An 18,937-nucleotide genomic window follows, 5' to 3' on the forward strand; every position below is an offset into this window, starting at 1 on the left:
GATTTCTGTAGCGAAGGGAAGCCATCTCATGCAACTGCCAAATTGACACCTTTTGCTGTCAGCAAAGATGAATGGAACACAAAGGAGGACACTGGTAAGTCCATGAAGAAAGCATTGTACGTACTGTGGTATGCGAAAAGGCACATGTCTGGCTGAAGTGACGTTGAACACAAGCCCGTAGCCTTAGCCGTTATTGAGTTACGCTTGTCTGAAGGCATCAGCTACTCAGTCAGTCAGTCAGTCAATCAATAAGTCAGTCAGTAGAAAATTCCGTTTAATAATTAAAAAAACAAAATTCCTTGTTGAAAGCATTTCGGGTTGATTTGAAGGCTTGTTTGGGTTTAGTTTACCTAACCAATACTGTCTCATCGTAATCTGGGAAAAGTGAGACTGGTTTTTGGGTGATGTTGTTTCATGTGCCATGCCCAAACCCTACTATACAGTACTATTGTACTGTACGATATTTTAAAATTTCATAGCAACTGCTTTGAAGTGTTTCAGGTTGTACTGAAGGCACTTTTGGGAACAAACACTACCAAACACTCCACTTTGTTTGTTTGATTGTTTGTGGGCTTGATTATACCTAATCAATACTGCCAAGGCACCATGAAGGTATTGTGAGGCTGGTTTTAGAGTGATATTTTTGGCCAGAAAATCCCAAACCTTTATGATCCCTAATATACAGTACTACTGTACTGTAGGATAAATATGTCATGTTATTTAAATCTAATCATACAGTACAATAGTACTGTAAAGTAGGGACCATAAAGGTGGCCCACGAAAAAAAATCACCTGAAAGTCAGCCTCAATTTTCCCTGACGACGATAAGGCAGTATTGGTTAGGTAAAACTAAGCCCAAACAAGCTTTCAGATTGTCCCGAAATACTTTCAACAAGTTGCTACGGAATTATTAAGCAGAATTTTCTACTGACTGACTGATACCTTCAACAAGCATAACTCGATAACAGCTAAGACTACAGGCTTGATTTTTTCACTGTTTGACGTCATTTCTGCCCGACAGGTGCCTTTTGGCATACCACAGTACGTACATTGCATTTTTCATGGACTTACCAGTGTCTTCATAGTGGCAACCTTGATTGCAGAAATGCCTTTCCAACAGTTCTTGATTCGTAATGCTGTGTAACAGGTTGAGCATAGCTGACAATGAAACATAATGGATACTTCACTTTTCAGACGATAATTGATAGCTGGGGTGTGTGATGCCATTTCTTTTGATGCAGTATTTGTGGGTTCACCAGTCACAATAATTATATTTTACAAAAAATGGTTAACAAACTAGTACACAAAAATTAGAATTTTTAGGGACCATAGCAAAAACTACTGAAACAATCTGGAGTAGTGCACGATATTAAATCACAGTAAAACAATAAGAAGTGTTATATCCCTACTATGCAAAAGTGTGCATTACCATTATGGTACCTTGAGGACAGTAGGGATATATCGTGCACTACTCCAGTACTTTTTTTATCGATGCACTATGATCCCTATTCTAGTTGAAAATTCCAATTTTTTTGTACTTGTAACTAAGCCTTGTATGTACTTATATATTATGTGTATACACAATGTATGTTAACATTTGTTTTGTGATCTCTTTATCTGATATGTATACATAGGCTAGTGCTACATGTTTGCTTGCACTGAAAACACTAGGAAGTGGATGTACTCCTGCTTTCCAGAGTTACCTTCAAAGTGTATGTTACTAGTGTACGTGTTTATTATTATACAGTATGATAGTATGGTAGTAGAGATCATCAAGGGGCTTCCCTGTCCAAATTATCACCCAAAAACCAGCCTCACATTTCCTGCAAGACAGCTAGTTTGGTATATTTAAATCCGAATGTGCCTCTAGAGCAGCCCCAAACACTTCCAACAAATTTCAGTGGAATTCTCTAGACTAACTGATGCTTCGGCCAAGCATAACTTTATGTTAATGCTACGAGCTTGATCTCTTCACTGTTCAATGTTGCTCGGGCTTGAGACGTGTACTTTTTCCTACAGTACCACAGCAGCTAGCCTACAATGAATGCATCATAGACTATTTTTGTCCTCCTTTGTGTCTCCTTTCTTCCTACACTACCATGTAGTGGTTGATTTGTGGGTAGTGCATAATGGCTTCCTTGTGTTGACTATCACATTTATATTGGAAATTGTCCGTAATTGACTAGATTGATTGCAGGAAGCAACACAATACTAAAATGACCTAAAGTGTATGTGTGCACTGAGTTCATGTATAAGCTGACATCTGGTGTGGCTTCTGTTGGTATAGTAATGGCTTCTTCACAGGGTTGTCTAGCAGTTGCTAAGCTTCCAGATGATGCTGCTACAGGCACATATTCAGGCATGAAATTAGGTTATATGCTATGTCTGGTGGCACCACTTTGAACAAACAGACAAAATACAAGGAATTACAAGGAAACAAATACAAGTGAACAAGCAAATACAAGGAAAAAATTAGGAATTTTAAGTTCAAGTAAGGATCATAGAAATAAAAAACAAGGGAGATATAGCTGCATGTGTACGTGATCACTCTTGTTTCATCACTTTATTTTTAAGCTTGTAATTAACCGTAGATGTGACTGCTACAACAGAATTAAAAGTTAGAAACTGACTGCTATGTCAAGGTAAGTGACTGTTCTATTAGAGTATATTCAGTCTAAGCACACCTGCAAGATGAACACACAACTTAGCTACCTTTAGTGATTTAATTTCTTGTAGAACTATAAGGTAGCTAACCAAACACGGTAATTAAAAGTATGTGTGCTAAAGTGACTGCTCTATTAGAGTATCTTGATTTTTAGGAGACTTCTTTCCAGCCTTCTTACATTAGCTATCTTGCAAGTACCATTTCTCCAACAGGCTGATGAAACCCACCATTAGTGGTATTTAATAAGTCGCCTGTAAACAACCAGCTCTGATAAAACACGTGTGACCTGACTAATTAACACTAGCCCGTTGTACATCTGTTTTCCAATTCGTCATCTCTCTGGGATCCGTCCTTTCTCTCTGATTGATGAGCAAGCAAACACATACCCACAATGGAACACAGGTCACGTGCTAAGGTGTTTTGTTGGCATTAAATAGAATTGTTGTACCGTTTCTATTACCTCCACGAAAATGCCCGCCCATTCTACAATTGTCTCTTTGTTCAACATGGATTCTATTGCTGGTGAGTGTGAAGCCTGTAGTTTTCTCAATCATTATTTATTATTTATTCATTATTATTTATGACGTAATTTTAACTGCATTTCTTATTATTCTTAGTACTTGGTTGTATAATTATTTACTGGACACTGTTAGTTGGTTGGTGTGTATATAATGAACCTTTGATAATCTGTAGTTGTAATTTGATGATAGGTATTGAATTTGAATGGAGATAAATTTTCAGTAGTTAAATCAAAATTGCGTACTACATTTGAGGTATGTTCCTATAATATGGTTTGTGTATATAATTGTTGTGATGTTCTCCAGCTTGATGTGCAATCATTGATTCTTGCAGGTATGTACCTTATATGTAATGTATATTATTTGGGATATTGTACATACTTTTGTTATTCTATTTATGTAGTTGATGAAATCAAAGACCCAGATGTGTCTTACCCTACTGGTATGTGTGCTGTATGTGTTTTGCAAATTATAGGCATGAGAAGTGGTGTTGGTGTTGGAGGGTAGGCATGCCTCCCCCCTAATAATTTGGCTACCCATCTCAAGTAATCAATACTCAACTGTCTTCTTACCATTAACGTTTCAGCCATAAAGCATTTATGAAACTCTTTGCTTGCACACCTGACTCTTCAGCAACACTTCAGAACAATCATGATAAGCACCTCTAAAATTCATTATTGTATTATTAGGAATGTTGTTTGTGACTGTCGTAGAGGTATACAGTAGTAAGTATACACTGTTGTATTTGATGGCATGATTCAAACATGTTTGTAAATAGTAACCAGTTACATATTACACGTTACTTTGAGGGCTGTAACTAGTAATATTAGTACATAGTACATTTGTTCGTTACAAGCTATAAATTAAGCCCAACCTTCCAAATACATGCTACCAGCCTACAACTACAAGTGACATGAGTGAGACATGCTTCTCTGGTGTAGTTCAACCTCAAAAACGTAGTATTTTGATCTCAAGGGCACTCCCAGGGATACACTTCACTCTTTGTTCTTGCCTGTACAGCTGTATTCAGTGCTGTCAGGACCCAAAATGCAGTCAATCACGTGCTGTATTTGCTGTATACAACACGCATTAAAAAGAATATCCGTTATAATTATATCACTCGTTACTTTGTCATGTAATGCATTATATTACTTCATTACAACATAAGTAATATTATTATGTAACGCGTTACAAATGTAACTCGTTACCCCCAACTCTGTCTGAACCGCATTTGCTACCCATACTTTTATATGGGATTTTCACAAATTTTCGTTCACCATCAACGTTTTTTGGAAAGCGTCACTGCACCACTTTAATTGATCATTTTTCTTTTAACTAATTATAGTGTGCATATTCTCTATAGGGAATCTAGTCTATTTGCAAGTACTGGGAAATTCCAGTTTTAGAGTGCTGTAGCTTTCAATGGTTGTAGCAATTTTTGCACTTTTTCAATTCCTTGCATCCATTGTACAAGTATCCAATAGTTGAGGTTTCCACCATTTTAGTTTTTAGAAATTTTGAGGTTGGACATACGTATCAGGCAAACTCCAGCCCAGTGAAGGTAGTTAAGCAGACAAAGAATTTTTCAAATAATACATAGATGTAGATTAGGTTAACTTTCGGGCTATGAAATGGGCTTAAACCAGCTACTGAAATGAGAGAAAATTTATAGTGTAGGCCTATATCCACCCCCAGGTCCAATGAATACTGTCTGTTCTGGTTGCTTTTGAGCCAAAAATTTCCCTGACCTTAGTATACAGGTAGGCAGATCACTTTGTATACAATAACATGCTTTAGGATATTGCATTGGCCAGTTTAGACTGGTGACCGTACAGATTCCACTGTATTGTAGTTAAATTTGTTATCTCCTACTAGCTGGAGTATACTGCAAAGCTGGAGTGATATTATCCAAGGGTGATGAACATATGACCTTAGCTCAACTAGAGAAGAAAGGAAATGTCAAGGAGGTGGTTAAGAGCAAAGTACACCTTTGTGCTGATACCAACTGGAAAGAGCAGCTTGAATTGTATGTAAACAATTGTGTACGAGTTATTGTATTGAGAGTCAGCAAGATTACTGCTAAATTGGTGCTATACAGACACCATTAGGGAATTGAATGCCTATGTTCATAAAGAGGTATTTCAAAATATTATTACTCCTGTAACTATGGAAAGTGTTGGATTATTTATGTCTGAATTCCAATTGTTTAAATCATATAGACATTTACTTGGTCGTGAATGTACTGTGAAGCTGGAGTTGTGGTAAGCAAACTAACACATGTGTATATATATACACATCTATCCTCATTTTACTAATATAGGGAAGCTGCCAAGCACACTCGGATTCAGGCATCTAGCAATGCTAGAATTCCCCTACACTACTCAAGGTATGTCAATCAAAGGTCCTACATATATGCATACTTGTACACATAGTTCCAAGAAAAAGAAGGGTAAAGAGCACAGTGGATATGATGTCGATGTCCTTATTGGGACTGTCATCATTAAAGTGTCTGTGAGTATAGTGATGGTTGTTCTCCAGTAGTTATACTGGTATTAAATAACTTTGGCAGAGTGGGAGACATGACCCAACTTATTTTAAAACAGAATCATTTGTGCACTCCACTGTAAAGAAGTCAAGAGGAACTATTAAATATTCCCTAAACAGGACCTCAAAACAGGTTTATCCCAATTGTATTATACTGTAATTACAGGTTACTTGTTTAGTTTAAGATCAGTGTGGATGAGGCTATTGCACAGTACAAGTTGTTATGTTACTCTGTGATGAACCATGACAGTCTTGATGTAAGCCCGTGATCTGTTGTTTATTTAACTAAGAAATAATGTGTCTGTTGTGTATCCAGTTAATTGTTGTGATGTTTTGGTGTACATATAGTAGCTACTCCTATGATAATTGTTGGCCACACACGCAACATATTATCCCAAGATGTTTGTATTGTTTATAGTCAAGTGGTAGACACAAGAGATCATGGGATGGAGCACTCACTACTGAAGGAACCCACTTGTTGAGGTTACATGCGCTACAGGCAAATGTCACTGAGTTGCAGCAAATGACAATGTAAGTGTACCAATCTGATAAGTTACTCTAATACAGCAATCACCAAAATACTCTAATAGAATAATCACCAATAGCTTGAAGGCTTGACATGAATCATTTGTGTAGGTATGGGTAACTTTCTGTTCAGTCACATTGGCTGCTTCACATAACAATGTATGCTTCTGTATGTGTATATGATAACCTGGTCAGTAAAAACTGAACATGCTATATTGTTTTATAGACAATTGTCTGGATTGATCGACTATCTACAGTGGTACCTGGCTGATGTCCCATCACTTTATAAGATGATAGAATGGATTTTGTCGTGTGTGCCTAAGGATTATACCGACAAAAGTTTTGATGAACCAGATGGTGAGCAGATCTCTTGTTTGACCAAACTGGCAAGAGAATCTCCTGACTCTCCTCTGGTTAGTGTGAGCTTGTAAAATCTAATTGGTAGGGAAGGAGGTAACCATACAGTAAAGTTATTACTGCCTGTATCATTTATTGCTGATCATGTGTTTGGAGATACATTAGAATGGTTTTATTTAATGACAATAAAATAAATTATATAGTTGATGTTATCCTTAGTTTCCAAACTATAATTGTGTACATTGTTAATTTAGTTGGTGAACTTGATAAAAGCATTTGACAAGTTGGCAGTTTATTATGAAGATGTGGTAACACACCATTTGTTCTACTTTGATGCTCGAAACACAATGGACATGGAAAGACTCCGTAATCACATAAGGTGAGAAATCTTGACATTAACAACAAATCCACTAGTATTTCAAATCTGTTGGCCATTTATATTTTTAAGAGGATGTATCATATGTTCATGATAATCTCCAGGTTGATTGAGTTGATTTGTACTTTTGAGGTATTCTCCACTCGAGAAGGGTATTCATTGGATGACTTCAAAGAGAAAACTGTTGATTGTGTTAAAGTCAGTATATGCATAGCAGGAAGTACGTATACTATGATGTTCCACTATAGGAGGGCTGCAAGAAGTGGTACAAGGCTGTCTATGGTATTGCTGTGCCACCAGAGAGTGTAAGAGAACACATTTTGTGTACATAATGTTGCACATTTCAGACTGTCTCCTTGTATGGTTTAATTAGAGTGAAGATGATAGACTGAGTGCCTATACAAATGTATTGAACCATATTAATGAGTTTTTGGAAGCTCATCTTGGAAAATTCAGTGAAGTATTTAACAGGTGAGGATTACAATATATACATGTATTATTATTATTATTTATGTACCACTGGTACAGCTTTTGGATGACCAGTATTAACTATGCAGAACTGTTGTATTACACGCTGGATGAAATGGTAGGCACAAATGATTACAACATAACAATTGTAATATTAGTGGTTCTGCTCAGTATGTATGATTATTTGTGCATTTATTCCAGTTTATTTCCATACATTTTTGTAGCAAAATGAGCAAGTTTTTGCTCAACTGGTCACATATGTACTTTGAAATCAAAATACATAATTTTGCTCTTAAACTTTAAAACTGAACTCTGCACAACAATTTTTGTTTTATCCAACTGATTACATTTTTTACCAGATATTTGAGGAGATGGATGATCTTATCAGGAATGAGGCAGAGATAGGAACACATGTTACCTATCATCTCTTTGAGAGTGTACGACAGTTTTGTAAATATGAGTCCTCGATGGCTACAGATTATGGGTATGGTGATTTATGATTACCACATTAATAATACACTCATATGTATTAAGGGATTGTATACTCTGTGTGTGTGTGTGTGTGTACAATGTATGTTTTGTAGGTTGAAAATCTATGGCTTGAATACGTCACAGTAGCCTCATTTTTACCAAATAAATCATAATTCATACTATGTAATTTATGAATTGGTGTTGGTGTTTAAACTGCTCATTAATATAGTAATGTTATCTAGTACAACTATGTTTAATTGTTAATTACTATACCTCCAGGGGGGAGTTAAAATGTAACATATTTCCTGAGTGGTTTGAGCCCTTTGTGTGGGATTGGATTGATGACATCACTCACAAAGTGAAGGAAGAAATCATAGTTCTGTTTGACAATGATGACTTGGAGACGTCATTTCAGAAGGTTATATAAATATATATGCCATACATATGTGTCTGTACATAACTACTGTAAGAGTTGATCAAATGTCTATATATACTACCTATTAACTTATTTAACTCCAGTATCATCATACAGTGTTTATGATGCAGACTTTATTATACCCATGGCTGTATGGCTTGATATAAACAAAATGATTGCCTACGTATGAATCTGGGTAATAACTCCCTTAGTTATCAAATATGTAGATGTCTGCCCTCTATTTACCATTACGTCATGTATCGTGTATATGTCATGATAATATGTGTATTTCATACTTAGTATGAGAAAAAAGAAGATGAACAATGTAAAGAATGTTCAGCCTTAGTATCAGATTGTGCTCTGGAAGTGAAAGTACTTTATGGAAAGGTATAAGTTAGCTTGTGCAGTTACCATGTACTATGTATGTATGTATGTATGTATGTATGTATGTATGTATGTATGTATGTATGTATGTATGTATGTATGTATGTATGTATGTATGTATGTATGTATGTATGTATGTATGTATGTATGTATGTATGTATGTATGTATGTATGTATGTATGTATGTATGTATGTATGTATGTATGTATGTATGTATGTATGTATGTATGTATGTATGTATGTATGTATGTATGTATGTATGTATATATATATCATACGTACGTATTGTAATTATAACTGTACCAACTATAATATACCATAGTAGTCATGAAATAGTACTGGTCTTGAGAGATATAAATAATACTGGTCTTATGGGTATGCTCATAGGAAATAGTGACTAAAGATTGAGATACTCTAATAGAGCAGTCACTATGTACGAAATATTGTAATAGAGTAGTCACACATGCTTGTAAGATTGAGATACTGCAATTGATTTTTACTGATGCTCAGCAAAATAGAAAAATTTCGAGCAAAATATTAAGCAAAATATTGAGCAAAATAGGTAAGAAATAAAAGAATTGCTGGAAAGAAAAATAGGTGGAAAAAAGCAGAATAGGTTCATCCCTACACATATACAACGTAGACATAATTCAGTTACAGGTTATCTGCACTGCTAGGTCCTGTCTGGTGTTCTTCGGATACTGTAGCTGAAAAGTTCATAACCCAAAAATACTGTGTAGAATTTCTGCAGGAATACATTCAATCACTTACCCTAGACATTCAGCTACTACCATTTTGATGTCTAGTCAATATTAAACTGAAGATAGCTGGGGTCCACATAGGGGATTCTACTGTAGCTGTTAAACTATAATATTAGACCCTGACTGCAATATGTGACCAGCTGAGCAAAAACTCAACTATAGTTTGCACTTTTCTCATTTGTTTTATGACTTCTTTTTAGAAATGTCTGTCAAAGTTTCAACCTTGTATCTGTTGAATACTCTTGATGTTGTAGTGATAGACAGTAGGGAAGTACAACAATTGATTTGTATAGCAACTATATACTGGTATTTATTTTAATCAATCATAACTCATGAGTGAAACACTCTATGGGGTTGGGACTTGTCTCACTGTGTTCAAGATGTGTTCAAGATGTGTTCAACATGTGTTCAACATGTGTCAGGGGCAGTGGAGCAGGCCAAAGAGTGAGGGGTCCAGGCCAGCTGTAAGTGAAAAAAAAGTAATTACCTGCTGACAATAGCTGCCCTCCACCACTATATCTCCTTATTTACGTCATATGTAGCTAAGTAGCTTGCTACGCTGCTCTATTAGAATATCTAGATCCTGACTGTTCTATTAGAGTATCTTGATCTTTTCTTGCAAATATTGTCCCATAAAAGTGTGTGTGTGTGTGTGGGGGGGGGGGGGGGGGAATCTCTCCCCCCCCCCCCCCCCCCCCCATCTCCACTGCCTATGCCATGTTATGGGTATACTGTCTGTTTAAAGAGTCTAAACTGTTTACTAGAGCAATTAAAATGTGCATGTAGCACACAGTTTTACCAAATATGTTTTTCAATGTGCTATATATCTTTAAAACAGAATCAATGAAAAGTCATGTTTTGTTTTTGTGTAGCAGGTCACATGACACCACTTGAAGAATTCTCATACTTGCCAATAAAACTTAATGCTGGTTGTTATTGTGACTGCTTGTATGCCCAGTCTTACTAGTTTAAAAAGTTAAGAGTTGGAAAAAAAAACACTCTTGCTTGAGTTTGTATGGTGCATGATTAGAGTTCACTTCTACATGTCATTTTTTACAGCTGTCGAAGTATTGGAATAAGTTACACTGGCCAGTGCCTATAGAGCATTATCACTTTGCCAAGAGATTTGTTAAGGTACTCCAATGGCTATGTAATATACACAGTATTAGTCCAACTTGTACAGGGTATCTGTCAGCTGATGACTTTCTATGCCAACAAAACTGAACAGAAACTAACAACCATCAGCTTCTTTGAGGAAACATCTAAAGAAAGGATTAGCTGTTGTTCTGTGAATCATCAGGTGAGACATATCAGTGTAAATCACTCCAGTTATCTGTTTGATATCTACTAGCAGTTTGCATTATACAGTGAAATGATGGTTCTTTTTACAACATTTGTTACACCATATGTGATCCATAGGCCTTTGTTAGCATGAACAGTTTGGATACTTGCCTTGAAATTTTGAAAATTTTGCCATCACAATTTGACTTAAACCAATGCGTCTGCAACCTGGACTCTGAGGGTACTGAGGTGACCAAGGAGCAAGCACAAGTGTCACTGGAGGCTGTGATACAAGCATCACAAGAAGAGATTGAGAAGAAGCTGGAAAATGTGTTTACCAACATTGAAAACAAGGTATTATACACTATGCATGCAGCGTAGATGTAATACAACAGCTGTATCAGATTGAGTAACTATATTATTACAATACAGGTGCATTAAATATTATATGTACTGCTTTATGCATGAAATTTGTAAACTATCATTTTAGTTACATATGACACAGTCACAGTATGACAAAAGTTTATGTACGCACATGTACATCATTTGACTATTAGTGAGTCATCATTTGACTATTATTCTAAGCATCAGTTGTAGCTGAATAATTATGACTGCTCTATTAGAGTATACAGGTGCAGGGGTTGAAGTTTTAGTGAGGGAGCTACATTTCCCTCCCCTATGCTTCTATATCTATGGTTGTTTGCACAACATGGAATCTATAGTCATATTAGTACTCTTTAAGAGAGCACATGTGAATTTGCCAAAACACATGATTTACTGCATCTGTGGAACATAGGATTAATCTGTGATGGCCTAAAGATAAAAATATAATTAAAAGTAAGCAGTGGCTTGCCAAGTGCTTCAAAATGTACTATCATCTTGTACAGATCACTTTAGTAGTTTTTGTCAAACTTTACAACTGTTACAGTTTTATTTAGCTAAAAAGGTCGCAATGTTGTTGTCCACATGCATATTGAGTACCTATCTACGTATGTGTTTTCTTATAGATCAGACTTCAACTAACACTCTTCATTCGTAAACTACTTGAAATTACTACTGGTGGACCATCAGTGGAAGATGTTAGTTACATGTAATAAAGTTTTTCTCTGTGTATTTTTATTATAGCATATTCCTGTAAATGTAAAATTAATTTGTATCCACTTCTATTACAGGCAGCATTACCTCTTTGCAACTTCCTATCAGAGATCATTGACAACTATCGCAAAACATTGCTGGCAACAACACTGGAAAGGTGGTTGTGTTGTTTAAATCCATAGTGTGTATTTTTAACCATGTTGTCATTATCTTAGGTTTCTAAAATTTTTATGGAATTTATTGTGCACTATTATTGATGAGCTGGTTAATACTATTTCAGCTTCCAAGGTTTGTCCCAATAATTACATTACAAATAAATATTATTTGTAATATTGTATAGCATGCCATACCAGCATCTACAACAGAAATACTTCAGGTATTTTTAAATATTAGTAATATTGTTTTGATAAAGTTGTTGTAGCTAGTGTTTTCAGGCAATGCATAAGGCCATGCGTTTGATTTTTTCATTGTTTAATGTTGCTTTGTCATGAGGCATGTATTTTCACCAACTGCAGTACATACAATAGACTTACCTTTGTCCTCCTTTCAAGTTTGTGCTCCAGTTCTTTTTGCTGACAACGCAATGTGTATATTACACACAGCACACCTCACTAATGATCACTGATATGCTATGCCTCCCATAGTAGGCATATAGCTTCTTCAATGTGGAAAGTGATTGTGGGTTTACATTTTGTGCAATGACATGATGATGTTATACTCAATCTATCTATCTACTAGTAAATGCACAAACACACACCATTTTCTAAGTCAGGGTTGAAATGATTGGTGAATAAGCTATAGCACTAGTTCTCACCTTAGCCCAAAGTTTTTCAACTTATAGGGTAGCAAGGATAACAAAATACTCTCCATCTGAGTGGTTGTCATGGTGAAATAAACTAATCACGTGAGTGTTAAGCAATCCCCACAATCGATTTCGGCCTTAACATCTATATAATTGCTTCCCAGATGTAGCTACATTTTATATGTAGCCTGGCTAGCTGGGCTACATACGAAACTTAGTCCAGGAGGCTCCTTTGATCTGAGGTGTGAAAGTGTTACATCAGGTAGTAATAGAACTACCAAGCCTATTTATTCTAGCCACTACAAAATCATCCAAGCCAGTCTAGGCTAACAGCCTGTGCTGCAGCCAACCAGTAGGAGTAGAGCCACTGGATTTAATTTATAGATTTCGATAATGGTTGCTTGTGGTCAGCAGCAGTGAACATTTTTACTACGTTTTGTTCACATAAACAGACGAGTCCTAGGAAATATGTTTATCACAATCGAACACAGTGAGAACAGGGCCGACGCCCAGCAATTTTGAGTGGTTAGTGGACTGCAATGGAGTATGCACATTACTCTTTATTGATCTGGTGTGATATTTATCATGCTCATATGATACTCAACTTCATATGCTAACCATGTCAAGCTAAGGGGTCTGGGGGGAATGCTCACCCAAGGAAATTTTTGAAAATACATGTTTGAAATGGCATGTGGAAGCTATTTTTTTAATTGTAACTGCTAATGCATGACATGCATGGTCAATTAGCCCAATTCAATACCATGTAGATGATGCACTGGAACTATTGAACCAAGCAGTCTAATGAGAACAGTCTATATATAATCTATACTGAATGCTCTATAAGAGTACCAATGGCTGTTCTATTAGTATGATGACTGCTTTATTAGAGTATCTAGATCTTTTTGAAAAGTGGTCCAGCCAATGCCAGACTGGCCGGACTGTAGGCTCCAGACCTGGTTGAGAAGACAGACTAGACTCATCCTCTTACTCATCCTAGTCTAATGCAGGCGCAGCACTGGCATAACACAGGCGCAATGCCTATTCTACTGACGATAAGATTATTTTGGGAGTTTCTAATTGTTTTGTGTGTCTTGTGTGTACTTTAAGTTGAGGGTACTCTATGCCAGTTAAAGCACTGCCTATGTTCATGCGTTACATCTAATATACCATTAAAAGAGTGGTGTGCAGATGAAATATAGTACTTGACTTCACCTTGTGCTATATTTGTCTCTCGCTCACTCTTTTTTTCATGCGGTATTTGATGTGTAGCACTCGCAGCAGTGTGCTTTAACTCTTACATATATATGCAAGAGTTAAAGTACTGTCTAGGCTTGTAACATGTAAAAGAGTGGGCAAGAGACAAATATAGCATGAGGCAAAGTCAAGTTTTGTTACATTTCATCTGGAGACCACTCTTTAAATGGTATATTTGATATATAGCATGTGCCTAGGCAGTGCTTTAACTGGTTTAGAGAACCATCAACTTGAGGTACACACAAGACACACGAAACAATTAGAAACTCACAGAGTAGTCTCATCATCAGTACATAGGCATTGTGCCTGTGCTATGCCTTCATTAGACTAGGGATGAGTCTAGTCTGTCTTCTTAATGACTAGTTGCTTGTGGCACTTAATAAAGCGTATTTCTGTAGGAGTCATCCGTTTATGTAAACAAAACATAATAAGAACGTTTACTACAGTGGTGTACTGCTGATCATATCATTGAAATCCTCAAGTATGTCTATAAATTAAATCCAGTGGTTCTGCTCTTACTGGTTGGGTTGTCTGGTCAGCCAGCGCAGTACAGGCTATCAGCCTAGACTGGCTTTGTTGATTGGTTGTACTAGCCAGAATAAGTGATTAATCACTCAAAGCAGGCTATTAGCCTACCTGGCAGTTATATAACTACCTGACAGAGAACTGTAACTAGATCAAAGTGTTGTATAACTGCCACAGTTGCATTCTGTATGTCTTTTATAGAACCGTTTCTTGCTTTGATCCTCCCATGCAAGGTTCTTTGTAATATATAAGTAGAAGGAAAAATCAGTTGGATTCACTGAATTAGGGATTAAATACCCACTAGTATATCTGCGGGTAGAGGCAACCATCCTTGTTTCACCACTTTTTAGCTATTAATTCCCTTGTTTCACAACTTTTTACTTCTTTGATCCCTAATCCAACTTAAAGTTTCTAATTTTTCCTTCTACTTGTTTGTTTATTTTTTCAATAACATAATTATGACAAATTAACCTGCACATACCACATAAAAGAAAGAATAGTGGCATGCAGGAATGCCATAAAGTAATTTAGCATCCGAACACGCTCCCCAACAATCAGTTACGTAATGGAAAGGGAGGTGGCCATTACGCTTTGTTTTCAGGTATGCTTTGCCCATTACACTGTGCTACAAGCAAAGAACAGTATGAGAAATGACTCTGCAATCAATCCAGTCTATACAGAAAATATGGGCAATAAGCATAATAGCAACGTAGCCACAGGGAAGCCTCATCACACTATCACGAATTAACACTTTGGGTTGTCAGCAAAAAGAAGTGGAACACAAAGGAGGACAAAGGCAAGTCCATGATGCGTGTAAACGCACATCTCGGGATGAAGTGACATCAAACAATGTCAAGCCCGTAGCCTTATCCATTGTTAAGTTATGCTTGGCTGGAGGAATCAGTTAGTCAGTCAGTGTAAAATTCTGTTGAATAGAATTTTTTTTACAAAAAATTCCATATAAACTTTCTGGGGTTGGTCTGAAGACATTTTGGGCTTGGCTGTGCCTAACCAATGCTGCCAAGCTGTCATACAGGGAAATTGAGGCTAGTTTTAGGGTAATAGTTTTGGCCAGGAAAGCCCAGTTCTTCATGATCCCTATACAGTACTGCCGAACTGTACGATACTCACTTGCAGATAGTAAAGTAGCTTTGAAACCTTCGGAGGTTTGTAACATTTGAAGGTGGTTTTACTCTTCTGAAGCTTCATAACCATGGATACTGCCATGTGTAATTAGTCAAAAAGCCATGTGCTTCTTGGAAGCATGCAAATATGTGACCTGGTCTGCAAAAAGGGATCTAATAGCCTTTTCAATTGCATGTACTTGGCTACCTGTAACTTGACTTGTGAATGTGGTATCACCCTGAAGGTTGGTACCCTTATACCCCTAACATAGCACTATTGCTTGGTGTAATATGAAGGTGATAGGTTGAAAACATGAGGAGTTATGATTAGTCAAGCTTGACAATTTGGAAATGCTATAAGACCCCTTTTCGCAGACCGGGTCATATATTGTAATCATGGTATATTTGTAGTCTAAGCAGTTGTACTAGAGCTGGTACTACAGCTGCAACAAAGTGTGAGACCATTATGGATGGGCACCCATCAGGTATAATCATCAATTACTAATCAACAAAGGTTCAAAAGTTCGGTGGCTTTCTTGCAAGAAGCTTCGGAGGGTAAAATTTGGTCTTCGTTCCATCCCTAATACTCACCTGTGGTTTGAGGTATGTGACACTAATGCATGTTATGCCTATAATAGCAGGCTAATAGCCTGCGGCAGGTGCAATATGGTTAATCTCCAAAGCCAGTTTAGGCTAGTAGCCTTTGCCACACTGGGAGATCTATCACCTCATACGTCATGACTTTAATGAAGGGTGGCAGCAGGTAACATTGCTCCTACGTTTGTTGATATGAATAGACAAGTCCTGGGGATATAGGGATTACTAAGGCCTACAATTGATTGTCACTACCATTTTGAACAAACTGAATCGCAATAGGAAGGCTACCAGCATATCTACTGTGCCAAACTATGGCAAATGACTGTGTAAGTGTAAGTCGTTTTATCAAGTTAGTTTGTCTGTGTATGGGTTGTTAGTATGTTTTGTAGTGCGGGTTAGTCTAGACACATGGTATGTATTATATGAACTATGGCTCACTTTGGTGTATTACACCCCAGTCATTAGAAGTTTACTGCTGATAAACCCCTCGGCTTTGCCTCAGGGTTAATCAACAGTAAACTTCCCCTGACTTCGGAGTCGGGGTGTATATAAGTATAATGCACTTCTTGGCCATGGTTTATATAGCTAAAATTGGTCTGTTTATTTATCCGTTCTTTTAATTTTTGGTCTCAGATTTTTGGTACATATTTTCATGCATCTGGTAATGGTTTGTCAACTACTGCACTTGAGACTTCAAGTTATATGGTACGTAAGTATTGTAATGTGATAACATTTTAGTTTATATTGTACATTAAGGATATGATATGCCATGTAATTTAGTAGTTCGACATGTATGTACTCTACTTGTGACACAGTTGCATCCCGAAACTTCAAGTTACCATACCATAGTTTGGTGAATCAAAGGAAATTCGCCAAATTTTATTCACTATTTATATTGGCAGTGTAGTAAATTCACCATAATTTTATCCACCAACCTGCTCACATGCTGATTCACCAAACTTTCATCATATACAATATAGCCAGAAATTTTCTAGGTACATACGTAGCTTTCATGAAATTGTGAAAATGCGATTTAGGCATTTTTAAATTCATTCATAAAAGTCTATAGCACACTTTTACAATAAAGGTAATGATTATATGTAACCTTAAACATTTCATGATTATATTTTCACAAAACTATCATTACTTGGGAAGTTTGTGAAAGTTTTGTCCCTTGAAAATTTCAGGCTATACAGTATTGCATGCACAGGATATATGCTATTTAGGAATGGTGGAGTATGCTCTGGTACCTGCATGTCCACTAACAGTATAATAGTGTAACTATATCTTGTATGTGTGTCTATATAGAAACTCCGTGACAAAGTGAGTTGTAAGGTGTTGCCAACACAGGAGTTGTTGGAGGTCTACCTGTTACAGTTGGCAGAAAAACAGGTAATTAGTATGCTGTACCTATATTAAGTGTCCCACTGATATTTACATTGGTATCAAATTGGAGCTGATGTTATGTGTTGTAACAGTACAGCCAGTTTTTAACCACTCTCATCAATTATCAACATATAAGTTTCTAAAATGACAAAATAGACTGGTAATATTATAGCACTAAACTTATTCTTACATTACAGATGCAGGCTTTGTTTCTTTTTTGTTGTACATTGAGTATCTATCAATTTGAAGGAGATGCTCTCTAATAGAACAGTCACCATGTAATGAATATTTTATCATCGTATAATCACACATATATAGCTAACTTGGAAGGCATGTAATTGTATTGATAATATAAAGTAATACACAGAGATAGGGGTAGTGTGTTACACAATAATATTACTTTTAAAGTAATGAAGTAATACAATGCATTACCATAGATATACGACTCCTAATAGGGATTGGAAATGGTGTCACACACCAGAAATAGGCTTGCTTCAAATGTTACGGGTGGTTTCCATAATTTGTACCATATACTAGTTTAATTGTCCCCTAATGAAGTTTTAAAAGTTTTGCGAGAGTGATTTAGAACCTAAGAGCAAAGTGTGCTACCATCCTACTAGCTTTGTTAGCTTGAAATATAAACGGTCACGCTAGACAGCAGCTGTGCAGAGTTAGGAGAACAGAAACATGACAGTACAACAACACCTAGTCCAGTTGTAACCAAGGAAATATGCAGCGTTTAAACTAGAGGTGTGGCTTACAAACCATACTGTTCAATTCTAATGACCAAAGAGGTTCTAACAAGCCACATATCATTGATACCAGAAGATGTACACAGCTGCTACAGTAATAAAAACGTACCTTGGTGTAGAAGCGATACTGAAACGGCACGATATGACGAGTTTCTTCTGTGGGAAAGGCCAGTCAGTGACTTCCACCAAAGCAACTTGTATCGATCAACCTTAGAGAACTTTCATATTCTACTAAACCTACACTGATAGTCTACAGTAAAGAGAAATAATTGTTAGTCTTTTCATGCTCTTCAAAGAGGTAACAAACGAAATGTGCCTCGTATCTAACTAGTGATGTCAATTGTACAGGTAGTATACTGGGTGCGTGGCGCCATTTCCAATCCTTACTAGCAGTCGTATATCTATGGCGTTACAAAGTAACCAGTAATATGTAACAGAAGATACTTTTAAAAAAGTACTATAGATATTACGTATGTTACTTATCTATAGTCGAACGTATCCGCTGTACCTATAGTGAAGCATAAGGATGCTGTATTTACAGTCTACTAGTGATACTGGAAACTCATGAGTACTACAGCTAACAACCAGACCATGCAGCGCTATCCTTAATAACACACATTGTTTGCTTTGCACATGA

At 36.6% G+C, this 18,937-nt stretch overlaps 1 protein-coding gene across 3 annotated transcripts in view; it reads left to right on the top strand.

The window, feature by feature from the left end:
* LOC136250580 (protein unc-13 homolog D-like) overlaps nt 1-18,937 on the top strand; it is a 36,646-nt gene that overhangs the window by 10,225 nt on the left and 7,484 nt on the right. For 2 of the 3 annotated variants that reach the window (XM_066042796.1, XM_066042797.1), the window contains exons 4-32: nt 1,635-1,712; nt 3,376-3,438; nt 3,490-3,517; nt 3,587-3,625; nt 5,059-5,209; nt 5,403-5,444; nt 5,504-5,569; nt 5,616-5,694; nt 5,753-5,860; nt 5,907-5,984; nt 6,146-6,258; nt 6,479-6,665; nt 6,864-6,988; nt 7,090-7,183; nt 7,234-7,290; nt 7,359-7,456; nt 7,514-7,571; nt 7,813-7,937; nt 8,204-8,342; nt 8,640-8,726; nt 10,544-10,618; nt 10,668-10,784; nt 10,904-11,119; nt 11,773-11,844; nt 11,938-12,017; nt 12,076-12,148; nt 12,201-12,236; nt 16,796-16,867; nt 17,471-17,554. In XM_066042796.1, the coding sequence (XP_065898868.1) occupies nt 1,635-1,712; nt 3,376-3,438; nt 3,490-3,517; nt 3,587-3,625; nt 5,059-5,209; nt 5,403-5,444; nt 5,504-5,569; nt 5,616-5,694; nt 5,753-5,860; nt 5,907-5,984; nt 6,146-6,258; nt 6,479-6,665; nt 6,864-6,988; nt 7,090-7,183; nt 7,234-7,290; nt 7,359-7,456; nt 7,514-7,571; nt 7,813-7,937; nt 8,204-8,342; nt 8,640-8,726; nt 10,544-10,618; nt 10,668-10,784; nt 10,904-11,119; nt 11,773-11,844; nt 11,938-12,017; nt 12,076-12,148; nt 12,201-12,236; nt 16,796-16,867; nt 17,471-17,554 (2,640 nt within the window). Of the gene's footprint in view, nt 1-1,634; nt 1,713-3,375; nt 3,439-3,489; nt 3,518-3,586; nt 3,626-5,058; nt 5,210-5,402; nt 5,445-5,503; nt 5,570-5,615; nt 5,695-5,752; nt 5,861-5,906; nt 5,985-6,145; nt 6,259-6,478; nt 6,666-6,863; nt 6,989-7,089; nt 7,184-7,233; nt 7,291-7,358; nt 7,457-7,513; nt 7,572-7,812; nt 7,938-8,203; nt 8,343-8,639; nt 8,727-10,543; nt 10,619-10,667; nt 10,785-10,903; nt 11,120-11,772; nt 11,845-11,937; nt 12,018-12,075; nt 12,149-12,200; nt 12,237-14,642; nt 14,675-16,795; nt 16,868-17,470; nt 17,555-18,937 lie in introns of those variants that run through there. The other variant, XM_066042798.1, reaches the window with a different exon arrangement.

This window comes from Dysidea avara, chromosome 3 (assembly GCF_963678975.1).
Source record: "Dysidea avara chromosome 3, odDysAvar1.4, whole genome shotgun sequence".
In the NCBI taxonomy this organism is placed as follows: domain Eukaryota; kingdom Metazoa; phylum Porifera; class Demospongiae; order Dictyoceratida; family Dysideidae; genus Dysidea; species Dysidea avara.